The 18,411-nt window shown below is 41.9% G+C and overlaps 1 protein-coding gene across 1 annotated transcript; it reads right to left on the reverse strand.

The window, feature by feature from the left end:
* Window positions 1–208: 208 nt before the first annotated feature.
* Window positions 209–11,043, reverse strand: LOC120924477. Its single transcript, XM_040335464.1, has 2 exons — window positions 10,495–11,043; window positions 209–4,458 (listed from the first exon to the last, which is right to left on the reverse strand). The coding sequence occupies exon 2, from the start codon at window positions 3,826–3,828 to the stop codon at window positions 1,327–1,329; it is 2,502 nt and encodes an 833-aa protein (XP_040191398.1). The 5' UTR covers window positions 3,829–4,458; window positions 10,495–11,043; the 3' UTR covers window positions 209–1,326.
* Between the last annotated feature and the right edge of the window lie 7,368 nt (window positions 11,044–18,411).

Consider the following 18,411-nt stretch of genomic DNA (forward strand, 5'->3'; position numbering starts at 1 on the left):
CAAAATGATTGATTAATAATCTTTCATTTTCCATCTAACCTCATTCATAATCATTTGCTTCACATATGTATCCATTCATATAAATCTTAAGATAATTGACTTGAATATATTCTCAATTCCAATTCCACATAAGGAAAAGTGATTTCAAAAAAACTTTTGCTTCATGTACCATAAAATATTTTTTTATACCTTATTAATTTCTTCTTCCTTTTGTCATAAAATCAACCCCCTTAATATTCCTAAATTCATGAATGTAACATAGTTGTACAATACTTTGAAGTATGAATGTCACTTCAGAAATATATGTTTCATATTTTCCCTCCAAATTATGTTCAGTATATTTAACTATAATCCATGCAATATTTCTAATAACCTTGTCAAAATGTAAATATAAAATATGTTCCTAACTTCAATTTGTTCATATGTGTGAGATGACTTCAAAACTAAATGCATATTACAAGGTAAAGTTAATCCTATCTTGTTTATGTACCTTTAAGAAACATGTACTCTATCTTAATTAACACCAGATGTTCCTACTAACTAGACTTCATTGTAAAAAAAGTTTAACCCTTTCAACTCTGAAAGTACACTACATGTGTTTTAAAAATTGGTGTGTAACAAATATCTCTTCTTGATATGAAAAACATATCTCGTCACATAAAAAGTTCATATATAAAAACTACAATATATCTGATGGATAAAATTATATCATCAGTCGTCAAAAATAAAAAGTCAATTGTTTTTAGAAATTTCCCTCTCATTAGAGGTATTGATTCTTCTTTCTTTTTCTTCCTCTTGTACTCCTGTACTGTAAAGTTGAAAACTTTATTGAACATAGAAAGACAACAATAATTATGACGAATGAATCTCATATGTCATCTTCTCCCAGAACTATATTCTTAAGTTTCAAAGGGCTTGTTTGCATTTGGAAGATCTTAGAAATATGACATTTCTCTTCTTTTGGTGACTCATAAGTCAGATCCTGTAAAAGAATGCAGCATCAATTTTTTTGAATGAAAAAATACATTTTATATATCCTAATATTTCATCATGACATGAAAAACATATTTTGATTATAACATTTGTAATTGCCTTACTTGACTTTATTTTTCTTAAACTAGGCCTATACTTCTTATACTATTTTCTGTGTATTTTAAATATTACAAGACGCAATTTCTCTTTTTTTGTCATGACTCAAAACATTGTTTTAACAAACACAGAAATGTTTTCAATCAACCCAGAGGACTGAAATGAAATATATCCATTCACTTCTGCCCTACAAATTTCAGAGTAATGCGTGCTGTACTGTAATTTTTATCTTCCAATTCAGCATTTTCTGTAGAATTTTGGCTGAATGATATTTTTTGAGTAGCACATAGAATAACCTGCTGAATGAATCTTGATATCATCAACAAATACTGGCTTAAAACCTCTCTCAGCAGTTCTAAAAACATCCTTTTGTACACTTTGCTGAACATGTTCTGTTATTAAATCTACCTGTATAGATTTAGATTGTAACGTTTTAACAAATGGGCAATATCTGTCATATAATTCTCCTGAATTAATTCTCTGTAGGAGAAGTTTTAATGATTGATCAGATGTCGGTAATATGATCTGACTAGATCTCACAATCTTTTCTGTTACTTTAACTGCAAAATAAAGACTTAACAATTGCTTAGTATGTGCATCAAATGTCTTTTCCATATTTGTCAAACCTCTGGAGAAATATCCTATTATTTTCTGTTTACCGTTTTTTAATTGTGACAAAGTAACTGAAATCGAATTCTCTGATAAATCAGTGTACAATCTCACAGACATAGATGGACCAATTTCAATTGTACTCAATGAATGAGCATTCTGCACATCCCATTTCAACATTTTAAAGGCATCTGTCTGGGGTTGACCCCATTTATCAAACACATCATCTTTTTCTCTCAACAAATCAAATAATGGTTTAACTTTATCATCATACTTCTGTAAAAACTCTTTGCAACACTTTATTTCGTTCAAAAATTTATGTAATGCCTTGTAAGATGTTGGAACTGGAAAAGCAGAAACTTTTCTGATTTTTTCCTGTGATAATCTTCTATGTCCATGACTAATTTGCATGTGCATGAATATTACATGACTTCTCATCAATTGAACTAGTTCAGTATTCAGTTTCAGCCCTGCTGTTTCTAATAGCGAAAATAACTCTGACAAAAGAGTAATGTGCTCTTCTGTAGTTTCTGTGGTCAACAAAAACTTGTCCACATGCTGGAAAATACATTCTGGTCTAGAGAATTTAGATAATACTTCCTGCAAACTCTCATGTACTATGCCATCACTAATGTCCAATCCTGGAATTAATCTAGTGAATGCATAGGTTTCTTTATTAAAGCTGAATGCAAGTTTATATTGACAGCTTTTAGTTAATGGTACTGAAAACGTACTGTTGGCTATTTCCAATACAGAAAATATTTTAGCCTTGGCATCCATGTGTGACATTAAATTTAAATCAGGAATAATAGGTGTGTCATTTGTAATGCACTTATTCAATGCTCTTACATCAACTGATAACATATACTCATCATCAGCATTCTTGATAGGCCAAATGCAATTATTTACCACAGATCGTGTTTTCTTTAATATTCCTTGCTGTAAAAATTCTTGTACAATGTCAGAAACTGGACCTATTGCTTCTTGTGGCAACTTATTTTGACTTTGAGGTTTGGGATCTTTTCCTTCAATATCAATTTCAATATCTTTAAACACACCTGTGTCATTTTTGGTCTGACTCCAAAGACTTTTATGTGTTTGAACCAATTTCTCCAATACAAGATTGGCTTTTGTATGAGGCCATTTAAAATCTGAAGACATGTCAGCGACTGCTGTAGAAATGTTCCCAACATTACTGTAAATAGACTGATCTATTAAAATTGGAGCAACATAATTTAATGTTGGAGAAGTTAAAACTTCTTTTTTCCTTGATTTAGTCAATGGAAGTAATCCATTTATCTCATTGTCAGTATTGTTTGTCTTATTGATTGAACTGTCATTAACAGTCAATGTACTGATCTGCTTGACTTCTGAGGCATAAGGCAAGTCAATCGACTTTGAACAAGGATGAACAAATTTCTCAAAATGTTCCTCCTTTCCTAATTCCAATGTTTGTTCTTTCACATATCCACTTTCTTTACTCTGAAAGCAATTAGCATTTCCTGTCTGCTCAATTCTGTCTGTGACGTGAATCTCATCATATCTGGGTGTGGCCATACAAGTGGCAACTCTGATTTCTCCATCTTTCCTTTGTGTGTTTAAACTCTGTCTATCTAGACTTTCTGTACATATTGTATCTTTATTCATTACTTTAGTTTTAAACAAAACTTCAAGTTCCTGGTCATATTTTCCAATTGACCGCTTTACCGGCACAACAGACTTTTTCTTAGAATCATCACTATCATTACTGTAGCTTAACTCTGCTTTAAACATTACATTATTCTGTAATTCCAACAACTGAATATCTTTTATTTGAATTGCACTTTGCAAATCATCTATTCGTTCAGTCAAAATTGAACATTTAGTACATAGACTATTGTCCTTCCCTGTTGCACAATTATCATTCCTTTCAGGAGCTAAAATCATTGCATCAAAAACTTTAACAAGCTTCATCAAATTCCTAATCTGTTTGCTGAATTTCTTAAAAGTAAATTTTGACTTTTGGATCTCAATATTAGATTGTAAGCATTCATTGAACATGTACCTCCATAATTCATCATCTTTAACAAATTTTGACAGATTTTTGAATTCTAAATTACTCTCACTAGATAATTCATTAATAAAATCCATTACTTACCAATTTAGGACGACTTCTTTCACGCTTTCCCTCTCTTTACGGAAAATTACGTCATCAAGAAACAGGATTTTCTTACGTATGTAAACTTCTTCACCAAATAATTCTATGTTTCCAGATCCATTCGATGATGCTGAAAGTTCTTTCGTTTTTATTTCTCCTTGAAGCTTGTCTGCATGATCAATGCTTGTTTTCCCTCTCGACAAGCGATAGGAGAAATAATTCAAAAACGTTCGATATTCAAGCAAATCGATTCTGGCTAAGGCTCGCCATTGAAATAAAGTCAGTATATCGGTATTATTATATTAATAATCGATATTCATATTGATGAGAAAAGTTCCAAGAAAATCCGTTCCGTTCTTGTGTAAAAACTCCAAAATGTATTTAATGATAAAATAGTAAAATATCACATGAATATCATCAATTGTAGAATATAAAAAATAGCATCAATAAGTTTCTTAATCTTGAAATGAAAGTTGAATCAAATATATATCTTTGTATGTGTGTGTGTGGCTATGTCAGCCTTCTTCTAAGTGTGCGTGAGCGTGATCTACCATGTCAGCTCATTTCCAAGTGTGAGCTTGAGTGTGTGTCGCATTCAAGAGAAGAGAGAGCCCAAATATAACCTACCCCGGGGGCGTGGCCTGGCAAGCGATGGAGTAGGACGTGGGTAGAAGGAGCTCCTCTGGCTGAAACTCCTGTATAGGATCCTGGCTGACTATTTTAGCTACTAAACTCCCTAGAAATCCGTCTGGAGGCGCAGGGATAAGTAGGAGATATGTCCCCACCGAAGAAATCAAATGCTGCGGCGGACAAACTGGCTAAATACCGCCACGATGGGGGAGAGGAGCAGGCCAAAGATGGCGCCGGCGAGGCCTCGGGAGAAAATCGCCATGCGGCAGAGACAGCTAAAGTGCTGGAGGCAATAGCGGTGCTGCAGGGAACGCTGACGACTAAGATCGACGAAGTGAAAATTGACATTTCACTCATGAGGCAAGATCTATCTGCGGTCCGTGAGCGGGTGAAGGAGACGGAAGAACGCATAGGAGCCGCAGAAGATGTGCTGTATCCCATGCAACGGGCGGCGGAGGGGGTGCAGCGCCAATTACAACAATTACACGCGCACCAAGACGAAATGGAGAACAGACTCCGCCGCTGTAATCTGCGCTTTATAGGGATACCAGAGAGAACGGAGGGCAGAGACCCGGCGGAATACCTGGAACAGCTACTGATAAAAGTGTATGGCAGAGAGGCATTTTCCGCCATGTTTGCGGTGGAGAGAGCGCACAGGATTCCAGCAAAGCCCCCTCCTGAAGGGGCACCCCCTCGCACATTTATTGCTAAGTTCCTGAACTTCTGTGACAGGGATAAAATTATGCGACTGTCCCGAGAGAAGGGGAACATGCGGGTGGAGAATGTACAGATAGCAGTGTTCCCGGACTTCTCTGCAGAAGTACAGAAAAAGAGGTCTCAATTTCAAGATGCGAAACGCCGCCTACGTGTGCTGCACTTAAAGTATGCCATGTTATTTCCCGCCAGACTGCGAGTGGAAGAAGATGGTCGTGTGCTGTTTTTCGACACCCCGGCAGCAGCAGCTGAATGGCTGGATCGGAAAGGGAGACAGGAGTGAGGCATGTATCGGCAACTTGTGAGTAACGCACGGGGGGGTTGGGGACAGGCTGCACGAGGAGAGGAGAATGGTGGGACCCCCCCCCCGTATCCTGTGTGGAACTGTACAGAAAGGATACGCTGCTGGGACTTAAGTGACCCATAGACTGTGACTTGGTTATCTGTTTGTCCCTCATCTCCCATGGGGGAAGGGGGGAGTTAAATTTTGGTTGTGGGACATGGACATGAGGCACAGGGAAGAGTGGGAGATGATATTGGTGCTGGCCTAGGAACATGCGATGCCTCCCCCCCGGGGCTCGGGGGGGGGGGGGTGTAAATCCCTTTTTAATTTCGTTTTTTTCGGGGGGGGGACGGATGACCCCTCACAGACATGCTGTTTTGCTACGGTGGAAAAGAGCAAGATCCTGCAACGGATTTCATAAAGCGGTGGGGAAGGCAAAAAAGCACTGGATTTGATGAGCCAGAGGAGCAAAGGACCTGGAACAATTGGGGATATGTTGAGTTTTCCCCGTTTCGAATCCAAGACTTGCTCAGTGAACAATCGTCCCGTTAGACGAGTGTATAATGGTTTGGCCATGATACACACAGGACCTAAGAACCGTGCCTCCAGTCAGATTTATCTGCTGGAAGAAGTATTCTTTTTTTTATTCATATGGGTTCTGTTGGTTGGGGAATGTATGCTCACACCATGTTGGGGAGGTGCTGGGCTGGGAGGGGGGAGGGGAGTTGAGAAACACCAGGGCCACTGTTGGGACCCTGAACGGTTGTTGTGTTGGAGTATGTGGTTTATAGCAGGGAAATGGCAAAGTAAATATGTTAAAACAGGAAAATGGGGTGTCCAAAGATCTATGGAAAATACACAGGTGAATGGGATGGGTGTGCTGCAGATCCGACCCTGTAAGCTAAATTTCATGGTACCATGACCTCTATTAAATTTCTGACGTGGAATGTGAGGGGGGTGAGAAACAAAATTAAGCGTACGGCGGCCCTAGCATATCTTAAAGCGCAAAAAGCGAACATTATTGCCTTAACAGAAACGCATGTCACCGGTCATTTACAGTCTGCACTGAAGCGCCCGTGGATTGGATGGGCTTATCATAGTACCCATTCCAGTTTCTCCAGGGGAGTCTCATTGCTAGTGTCAAAAGCCACCCCTTTTGAATTACTTACACTGGAGTCGGATCAGCAGGAGAGGTATTTGTTCTTATATGTACGTATAGGGGGAATGCATATGTTGCTGATAGCATGTTATATCCCTCCTCCATACAGCTCGGAAGTTGTCACGCAGGGGTTGGCATTCATGGCTAAGCACCCGACGGTGCCGGCTGTATGGATGGGGGATTTCAATATGGTCATGGACCCTGGCCTGGACAGACCAGAAATGCCGGGAGGACATGTGGGGCCCCCCGGTCTGACCAGACTGGGACGGTTGATGAAAGAATTTGCGGTGGTGGATGTGTGGAGACAAAGGAACCCCAAGAGTAGGGCATATACATGCCATTCGACCAGCCATGCTACTATGTCTCGCATTGATTACGTGTTGGTCTCGGCAACCCTGCTGCCGAGGGTGGGGGGGGCCGGGTTTGCTCCTAGGGCTCTGTCCGACCACTCGCCATGTTGGGTACAGGTATCATTGCCAGACAGGGCCCCTGTAAGGGGGTGGAGGCTCAACCCCTTTTGGTTGACAGCCCTCACTGATCATGAGAGCATAGAGAGGGAACTACAGTTCATACTTCCGGAGGGCCAGGGTTACACAGATATCAATTCCCGATGGGATGTGTTCAAGACTCAGGCAAGTAAAGTTCTAGACATTAGAATACGCAGGCTTAAACAGACCTCCAAAGTGGTTATGAATAGTGCGGAAGGCGCGCTACAGGATTTAGAGACTGTCTTTAATAATCAGCCCACTATAGAGAATTTGACCAAGGTAAGAATGCAGACCAGGATGGTAACGCAGCTACATATGGAAAAGGCCAAACAGCGCATATTTTTCAGTAAGGCTAGAATTTATGAGCATGGGGAGAAAGCAGGGAAGATGCTGGCGTATTTGGCACACCTAGAGGATAGGCCACCGGTGGTGGTCTCACTGAAAGAGCTGGATGGCTCGATTGTTGCGGACCCCCCAGTGGTGGCTGACAGGTTCAGACATTTCTATGAGGAACTATACAGATCTCAGAGTACACACACGCCACAGGAAATACAAGCCTATTTGCACACACTGCAATTTTCTAAGCTGAGCCGGGTACAAGTGCAGATGCTGGAAGCCCCAATCACCACCCAGGACATAGCCACGGCATTATCGCAGTTGGCCAAGTCCAAAGCTCCCGGTCTAGACGGCCTCCCGCTAGAGTTTTATACTACGTACTCAGAAACACTAATCCCCAGATTGAGAGCATTATACCTTTCTATATTTGAAACGGGAACCCTCCCCTCCTCTATGCAGGAAGCACAGATAATTGTTCTTCCTAAACCGGGCAAGGATCATCACTACCCAGAATCTTATAGGCCAATATCTTTACTCCCGGTGGACATTAAAATCTTAGCTAAGATACTGGCATCTAGATTAAATACGGTGATATTATCACTGATTCACAGGGACCAAACGGGGTTTATGCCAGGGAAGAACACAGCAATGAACATCAGGAGGTTATTTATGAACATTCAAGCGCAGCATGACAATGTAGGAACCCGGGTGGTAGTTGCGTTGGATACAGCCAAGGCATTCGATTCAGTCGAGTGGCGGTACCTGTGGGAATGTCTGAAGTGCTATGGTTTTGGTCCGCGATTTATTAAATGGGTGCAGTTACTATACCAGACTCCCAAGGCAAGGGTGTTCGTAAATGGGTGGCTATCAGAACAGATTTCCCTGGAGAGAGGTACGAGACAGGGATGCCCCCTGTCTCCGCTGTTATACGCGCTGGCAGCGGAGCCATTGGCGATTGCCATCAGACATAGCTCGGAGGTGGTGGGACTCAGGAAGGGAGACACCTGGGAAAAGATCGGCCTCTATGCAGACGACACAATTTTATATCTGGAGGACCAGGGCCCCTCATTAAGAGCAGCACTGACTATTATAGAAGAGGTAGGGAGATTCTCAGGCCTACGAATTAATTGGGATAAATCCAAAATTCTCCCTCTGGATCAGTTCCCCCCCCCCGCAGTGTCCCATGACTTGCCATTACAGAGAGTAGCTGAAGTGAAATACCTAGGGGTAATGGTCACAAGGAATCTTAAAGATTATGTCCCTTTGAACGTGGAACCGCTATTTGCGGTGGTTAAAGCAAGAACGCAGGCATGGGCGAAACTACCTCTAGGGGTGATGGGACGAATAAACCTGATCAAGATGATCCTACTGCCCAAAATTTTATACATGGTGTGGCATGCTCCCCTGTATATACCCCTTAAGACTTTTAAACAACTAGAAGCTATCTTAAATTCTTTTGTGTGGGGGGCAGGCAGGCATAAGCTAGCATGGAGTATACTACAAAATCCGAACACAGAAGGGGGGTGTTCACTCCCTGACTTGCAGGATTATTACATAGCGTCGCAATTGTCGCATTTCTACTATTTTAACACGTCAGAGTCGCAGAGGTATAGGTCCCTAGTATGTAATAAGCCGGATAGCCCTCTACACACTCCTATACAGGCAATCTTTAGAAGAGGTCATGGGGGATGTAGGACCACCAGATTTGAGGCGGAAATGTTAGCGCACCATCAAAAGGTTTGGGATGTCGGCCTTAAAAAACAAGGTGAGAGCCACATACATACACATACCCCGCTGTGGAAAAATAGTTCCTTGCCAGAGTTAGACACGGTCCCAGATTCAGGGGTATGGGCTGCATATGGGATACTGTATCTCTCCCAGGTCATGATGGACACGGGCCCAAAGCCATATAATAGACTCAGGGAGGAATTTTCCCTCCCCCCGCAACTTCATTTTAGATACCTACAACTCAGGCACGCACTTAGAGCCCAGCTGGGCCCAACAGGTATAGATGTGAGTACCCCACAGGTGTTAGAAGTGATCTTTGGGAGGGAATCCACTGGGCTAACCTCCAACTGTTATTATGTCATTAGGAGACGTAGGACGAGCAAGATAGCGCAGACAGCCAAATTAAAGTGGGAGAGAGACGTAGGCCCCATAGAGGACACGGAATGGGAAGAGGTGCTGGAGGGAGTTAAAGCTGCGTCCCCTAAACTATCAGACAGGTTAACTCAACTGTATATAATACACCAGGCATACATCACACCACAGAGAGTGGCGAAGTTTCGGACCAATAGGAGCCCTAGGTGTCCCATGTGCGCGGTTGAGGAGGGGTCTTTCTACCATATGATATGGCACTGTTCGGATGTACAAGCATACTGGCTGCAGGTGACTCAATTTTTGCATGATAACATGGGGTCCCCGGTGGGAATGGACCCAAAGCTGTGTTTGTTGGGACTGTTGCCCGAGGTGGACATAGAAAAATATCAAGCAATCTTTATGACTGAAACGTTATTCCTGGCTAGGAAGGCAGTGGCCAAGGTATGGATGCAAACAGAGGCGCCGACGCTGAGGGATTGGAAAAAGGATGTAAATGCTATTCTCCCTTACAGGAAAATGATTTATACACATAGAGGGAGACCGCAAAAATTTTCTCAAGTATGGGACAGGTGGCTGGAAGATGGTGAAACATGCACAGTTTGAGTACAGGGGCGTCAAAGCAGGGGGTATGAATGAGAGGGGAAGGACGGGGGGGAAGCCAATTGGGACCTAGCAGATGTACGATACATATTGAAGGTCCTTTTGCTTTGCTTTTTTTTTTTTTTCTTTATGCTTTTTGATGCACAGGGGCGGTATGTATATTTCTGTATGCTCATGCCGGGGGATTCACCTGTTAAGAGGGAATGGAGTAGAACTGGATAACCATGATAGTTTTTTGTGTTTTGCCAAAGAATGTATGGGGAATGTTGACCCATAGTTACAAATACTTGTGTACCTGTTTATACATAATAATAAACTTGGATTTTCTGGAAAAAAAAAAAAATATAACCTACCCCCACCCTTCTAAAAATACGTCATGTAACGGTTCATTTTTGACTTGTTCTACAAAAAACGCGCCAAATTCAAATCTTCCTTAGAAGAGAAAGAGAGGGTCAATTACTCTCAAATTCCTGAGGATAGGGCTGTAAGCTGTGAATAAGTAGCTACATTTTAACCTATATAAGACAAATGTCCTTTAACATCCAAATCAAATATACATATATATATATACATACATATATATATACATATACATAGAAATACTGTAGTCTACAGAAAGAATTATATTCCTAACTAAAATACGTTTACATCTTACAACATGTAACCTTATATCTTCATTTGCCATGATGGGGGAAGGTAGGATGTCTATATGAAGCCAGCTAGGCTAATGACAACCATATGCCAGTTATACCATAGAAGCTTATGAACTATATACTTAAATATATAACAAATGATATAATTCACTTTTCCAAATCCAGACACTATATGGAATACTTTAAATATATCCAAGTCCATTATTCTCAAAGACCCAACTCCATTCATTCATGTGTTAATATTGTTAATAATGAATATTAGATATTAGATTAAAGAAAATCTTTATAACAGAATAAAGCACTTGCCTGTAAAACTTGCGGCGGCGTAACGTAAATGACATACGTTACGCCGCCACAGAGATACGCCGGATCTATGAGAATCTGGCCCACAGTGTGTATGCAAGACTGATGGAAGACAGCTTGAACGGAATTCTGACAGAAAATTCCATCAAATTTTAGCCCATAGAAAATTCCTATTGTGTGTACAGGGCATAACACTTTCAATTTATATGCAATCGGGTAGGCCCTTCTACTACATACCTGAAGGTGAATCTAAAGGAAATCGAACAACAAAAGTTGTATAGTGTGTTTTAGGTAGCATAAAAAAAGGAAAATGCATACTATTGTTTCTGGGTAAATTTGTAAATTTTAACATTTTTAAACTTGGAATTTTGTAAATTTGTAAACTTGTAAATTTGTAAACTAGTAAATTCTTATACTCGAAAATCCTTAAATAAGATCGAGAGAATAACTACCTAACTTATTTTAATAATTATTAATTATCCGTTACGTTCCGTTCGTTTAGATACTGCATTTGTTATTTCGGATAATTTGTAACCTCGGATAATTAGATATTCGTTACGTCCACTTATAGCCAAATTTGAAAGGAAATTCCAATACCTATAATTTAATAGTTAGTAATAGTTAAGTTATTATTAGTTATTTCATATTTCAACATTTTCGGGGTTTTGAATTTACGAACTTTCGAATTTACGAATATTCAGAAAAATTTGTTAAACAGGTTTTCGTTAATTCGGATATTTCTGAATGAATGATTTTGTCGAAATTCCTTAAAAATCTCATTCGGAATGAAATGAATTGCACATGATTACTTTAGTAAGCTCTTGGGAAATTAGTGTAACTGCACTTGCATACTGCACAGTATATTTGCCTTTAGTAAATCCACCCCCCAATAACAATGTGTGAGATTTTAGTTGCGAGCGTAGAGTTTTTATGGATTCAGTCCGCTCGCCAGCTTGCAATTTTCGGGTGTTTACCTGCCCAATTTATATAAAAGAAGAATTATCCTTGCAGGGGTTCTCACTATTATATAGAACACAGCACAGTGCAATGCTTTCATCCCCTAGGCTATTTTGGTCTTCTCAGACATTGCACATACTATAAATCAGCCTCCTGACTATTGAATTGCCCAATTTGGGCTTTACAGATTCCCTGCCTGTTTAAACATCGAATCTCGCTGTATACGACATGACCCACTACTTCACATCAGACATTTATCTGGTCAAGCTTCTTTCTGTCATGCCTGGACACACAATGCATGCTGTGATAGTGGAGAAGTAATCTGGTTAGGCCATTAGAGGGGCCTTGCCTAGAGTTCTCAAGGGGGTAATGTTGTCTCATTGTTCCATCCTTAGGCTCCATTTACACCTAGGTGATTTGAATCGCGGGTGGAGTAGCAATTACAATTTGCAATGCCATTACTTATAAACGGCACCCCAATCTCAGTGAGATTTTGCCGCAATTATCAAGTGATAAATCACACTGCAATTGCAGCAAAATCGCAACGTGCAAAGCTTGTTCCTCAAAAAGGAGCTTCTCTTGGGCGGTACAATTTGCCGTGATTACAGCACGATTTATCGGGTGACAATCTTGCCAAAATTGCACCGTGATTAGGGTGCCATTAAAGTGGAGACCCCCCCCCCCCCGCTGCAAAAATTAAAAGCCAGCAACTACACATACTGCAGCTGCTGGCTTTTAATAATCAGACACTTACCTACCACGCATTTGCGAGGTTCCGTTCCTCTCTTCTACTGGCCCAGTGGCAGGGGGAGGAGGGAGCCGAACAGTGACGTCATTGGCTGCAGCCCGGAGTGGGTACAGGATACCTGTCAAACACAGATATCTTCTCCCCCCCCCCCCCCCGAAAGGTGCCAAATGTAGCACCTGAGGGGGGAGGAGACAAATCAGCGGAAGTCCTACTTTTGGGTGGAACTCCACTTTAAGGAGTAATGGCATAGCAAACACGTCCCACGTATTGCTGCGATTTGGAATTCAAATCGCCTAGGTGTGTAATGGCCCATACACACGATCTGAAAATTGGACGAAAAATACTGCTTTCAAATTGTTCGTACGGTAATCGGATCGTTAGTACAGAGCTTTTGAAGGGCCGATCACGACATTTCATCCGATATTATCCAGAATAGTGTGTAAAATAACCCTGCGCTGCCTGTGTGCGACTAGCAGATAACACGGCTAATTGGATAATAGCTGTAAACAAAGGTAAAAAAAGTGTAGTGCTTAAATAGCTTTATCAGAAAGGTGACACCAAACTGTAAAAGTATAGAGGGGGTGTGACCCCAAAAGTGACAAATTCACTATGATAATAAAACAATATCAAAAATAAAAGTATAAACATAGGCCCGGATTCTCAGTGGAGATACGACGGCATATCTCCAGATACGCCGTCGTATCTCTGCATTGCACCGTCGTATCTATGCGCCTGATTCTTAGAATCAGTTACGCATAGATATCTGTTAGATCCGACAGGCGTAAGTCTCTTACGCCGTCGGATCGTAACTGCATTTTTACGCTGGCCGCTAGGTGGCGCTTCCGTCGAATTCCGCGTCGAGTATGCAAATTACCTAGATACGCGAATTTCCGAACGTACGCCCGGCCGACGCAGTAAAGTTACGCCGTTTACATTAGTCTTTTCCCGGCGTATAGTTGCCCCTGCTATATGGTGGCATAAGTGCGGCGTAACAATATTAAGTATGGCCGTCGTTCCCGCGTCGAAATTTGAAAAAGTTACGTAGTTTGCGTAAGTCGTCCGTGAATGGGGCTGGACATCATTTATGTTCACGTCGAAACCAATGACGTCCTTGCGGCGTACTTTGGAGCAATGCACACTGGGAAATTCCACGAACGGCGCATGCGCCATTCGGGAAAAATGTCAATCACGTCGGGTCACAGTATATTTACATAAAACACACCCCCCTGATCCAAATTTGAATTAGGCGGGCTTACGCCGACCAATTTACGCTACGCCGCCGCAACTTACGGAGCAAGTGCTTTGAGAATACAGCACTTGCCCGTCTAAGTTGCGGCGGCGTAACGTAAATCGGATACGTTACGCCGCTGCAGAGATACGCCGCTGGACGAGAATCCGGGCCATAAACTCTACACACAACACAAGTGAATAACTTTGAAAGTCTATGTATAGATGTAAATAAACGTGAAAGAGTCCACCGTGTATCAACACAGAATGCCTGAAAATGAAACGTCCCCAGACGACGTCTAAAGAGACCAAACCGGTCAGGAGAACTCCCCTGCTGCCATATCTTAACCTAAGCGCTTGAAATTTTCCTGCTAAATGTGAGTTTATCAGCTTTTATACATTTTTGTAAATTTTTTATACGGAATCACGCAATGTGGCCGTTTTTCTTCTCTTGTCCCCCTACCAATTATTGCTTTTAAAAGCTCTGGCATGGAGGCTCAAATAATTTCTGTCTGCATGAATGACCGGAATATCAGGTGCCCTTTTCATGTGAGAAAAGCAATGGACCTCTGGTACCACTTGACTCCATAGCATCCTAGGCACCGCGATCTATCTAAGAAATGTCTCGCTCCTATGAAGACCAAGTTGACAGTCATTAGGTTTGAGACCTGATTATGATTACCCCAGAATTTACACGAGGCAAACTGCCACAGAAGATCCAGAAAACAAATGCAATATTAATGCCACCCCCAACTAGAGCTAAGAAAACAAAACGTGGACATCAGGAAAATAAACCAACCAGAAATAACCTTAAACCAGATGGGGACGAACACATGACAATGGATGCACAAATAGGGTCAGTAGTCAGCGGATCTCACCATCTGCTGCGCCTACTACGCAGACTTACTCCTTTTATTCCCAAGGAAGACATAGCGGTCGTGGTGGGAGCTATTGTAAACTCAAGATTAGACTATGCAAATGCCCTTTACCTTGGACTCCCCAAGTACCAAATCAAGTCGTTCAAAATACGGCCGCTAGACTTGTGACTGGGAAAAAACCTTGGGAATCAATCTCACCTTCACTGAGATCCCTTCACTGGTTACCAGTAAAAGACAGAATCACTTTTAAAGCACTCTGTCTAACGCATATATGTATCTATGGGAATGCTCCCCATTATCTATGCGAAAAAATAAAAGCTCATAAACCCAATCGCGTTCTGCGTTCCACCAATCAAAATTTCCTCCAGATACCCAAAGCCAGATACAAGTCCAAAGGAGAAAGGAGATTCGCGGTCCAAGGGCCTAGACTATGGAACGCTTTACCAACCAGCATTCGGTTGGAGGAGAATCACTTAGAATTCAGGAGAAAGATCAAGACTCATCTCTTTTGATACCAAAGGAGACAGGAACAACAAGCGCCCAGAGGCGATTAAATTCGCATGTGCTGCGCTATATAAGTTTTCATTCATTCATTCATTCATATAACTTGTATCTATTGGACTCCCACCTGCCTATCTGTTTTACCACTGCCTCATCCAGACCCCACCAAAAGGCCTCAGTGGCCACACCAAAGTGGAATAAATGGGAGGAATACTCTTCAGCCGAATAGCCATAAGCAGAGGAGCATTTGCAACAAAACCCTAAATCAATTGAAGGCAAGACAAAGCTGAGTCAACTGTATGCATAAGAAATGCGCCCTCAACCTTAGTGATGGCCACAACCTTAGAAAGTTAGCTACCATGCAAACTGGGCATGCTCAGTAACCTTTCACACAGTACCTCCCTCAACCATACTGTTCTGTCTTATATTTCTAGATTTACAAGCTAATAGAGACATTGGTGAGAAGCACCACACTGTACACCTGCTTTTTCTCATTTAGGCATTGACCAATCGCTAAATCGCATGCCCCCCCAAAAAAATGCCAGTATAAAAGCAGCCCTAAACTGAGTGGACTCATAAGTGACAGAAAATGTTCCACAAACAATATTATAGGGTACTGGGCAGAGCTTGTAACAGTGCCCTTGGGCCTTCCAATAACCCTTCAGGGCCTGGCACACCACAAATTCTTCTGCGCAATCTGTGATTTCCAGCAGTTTAACTGCTTGCCGACTGCCTCACGTAGATACACATCGGCAGAATGGCACGTACAGGTACGTTGCTTTTAATCTGCCGCCTATCGGGTGCGCGGTCTCTGTGACCATGTCCGTGGAACTCGCAGACTCGATGTCCACAGGTGCCCCGCGGTCGTGTCACGGAGAGGCAGAACGGGGGATGCTCCCTGTCATCAGTGTCGTGTCACAGTAAGCCCAGCCCCCACACAGTTAGAATCACTCCCTAGGACACACTTAACCCCTTACCCTCCCCCTATTGGTTAACCATTCACTGCCAGAGTCATTTACACAGTTATCAGTGCATTTTTATAGCACGGATCGCTGTATAAATGACAATGGTCGCAAAATAGGGTCAAAAGTGTCCGATGTATCCGCCATAATGTCGCAGTCACAATAAAAATCGCAGATCGCCGCCATAACTAATAAAAAATAATAATAATAAAAATGCCATAACACTAGGATGCAGTACCGCATCCGCCGCTGGGGGCATTTCGTGTCGAAATGCCGCCTCGGGTATGCAAATTAGCACTTACGGAGATCCATGAAGCTTTTCAGCTTAGTTTTTTCTCCGTAAGTTTTAGTTTGCAAACGCAAAATTAGGGCTGCTTTTACAAGGTGTAAAGTTAGTACACCATGTAAAAGCAGACCCTTCTGTCCAGCGACGAAATTTTTTTTTTGTTTTGAATTTTTTTTTTCCCGCCGTATCTTTTTTTTCCCGACGCAACTTTATTGACCCGACGCGATCCACAAAGCTCGGCGTAACGTAATTTCACGCTATGCACGTCGGGAAAATGACGTCACGAGCATGCGCAGTACGGCCGGCGCGGGAGCGCGCCTAATTTAAATGGGAATCGCCCCCATTTGAAGAGGAACGCCTTGCGCCGGCGGAATTTAAGTTACACAGCCAAAAATTTCTAGGTAAGTGCTTTGTGGATCGGGCACTTAGGTAGAAATTTTAAGGCAGTGTAACTTAAATGGAAACATTTACGTTACGCCGGCTCTTTGTGGATTTGGCCCAAGGTACCCTTCAATACTTTGCTCCCAGTGAATCTTCCAAATTAATCTAAAACAAAGCATCAGACAAGTTAGTTAGAAGCACTGGGCAAATTAACCACATCATTAAAATTAGCTTCAAGCACATATCATCCATCACAAGTGGATCTAACTTTTCCATTGCCAATTTAACTGCAAAGACCCCTGGAAAGATTTGCAGAAGGACAAGGCTCTTCAAAAACCTTGCTTCCATCACAGCTGACAGTCATGGCTCAGTTCTCCATCGACTTCGACTTTAAGAATATGCCCTACAGCCAGCTGAACTCCCTGCATCAATGAACAATTGTAGGTCCCAGTTACTGATGCTTCCCTGCATCCAAACCAAACAGCCTTTGAACAAGTTCAAGAACAAGATGAGTCCATAGTATGTAATAGCAGGGGACTTGACACCAGCAGTTGTCAACAATTGACATCAGGAGACCCTGCCCAAGGGCATATTCTGACAAGCTGTCTCAGCTGGATATTTTTTCATCTATACGTCGTTTAAACTTCATTTGTGATCACTTCTCATTAATCCAACATGGCATTCAGTTACCCCAGAAGAAGAAACTGATTTCAGTAGTTGGACCCTCCTTTTTCTCTGGAAGCAACGTGTCTTAAAGGGGGTGGAAAGGTAAAAAAAAATCTCTAAATAGCTTCCTTTACCTTAGTGCAGTCCTCCTTCACTTACCTCATCCTTCCATTTTGCTTTTAAATGTCCTTATTTCTTCTGAGAAATCCTCACTTACTGTTCTTCTGTCTGTAACTACACACCGTAATGGGAAGCTTTCTCCCTGGCGTGGAGAAAGCCTCTTGAGGGGGGAGGCGGCGAGCAGGAGTGTCAGGACGCCCAGTAACACACAGCTCCTTTCTCTATCTGCAAAGTAGAGAGTGTCCTGACCCTCCTGCTCGCCCCCCCCCCTCAAGAGGCTTTTTCCACACCAGGGAGAAAGCCTTGGATTACTGTGTTGAGTTACAGACAGAAGAACAGGAAGTGAGGATTTCTCAGAAGAAATAAGGACATTTAAATACAAAATGGAAGGATGAGGTAAGTGAAGGAGGACTGCACTAAGATAAAGGAAGCTATTTAGGGAAAAAATGTTTTATCTTTACAAACCCTTTAAATTTCTCCACAAGATACTGCTGGGTTAGCAACAGGATGCCACAAATCTTTGTCTCTGGGGGACTTCTACATAAGAAATCATCCAAATAATAGACGATGTAGAACAATAGATG

The sequence above is a fragment of the Rana temporaria genome, chromosome 1 (genome assembly GCF_905171775.1).
Source record: "Rana temporaria chromosome 1, aRanTem1.1, whole genome shotgun sequence".
Lineage (NCBI taxonomy): Eukaryota > Metazoa > Chordata > Amphibia > Anura > Ranidae > Rana > Rana temporaria.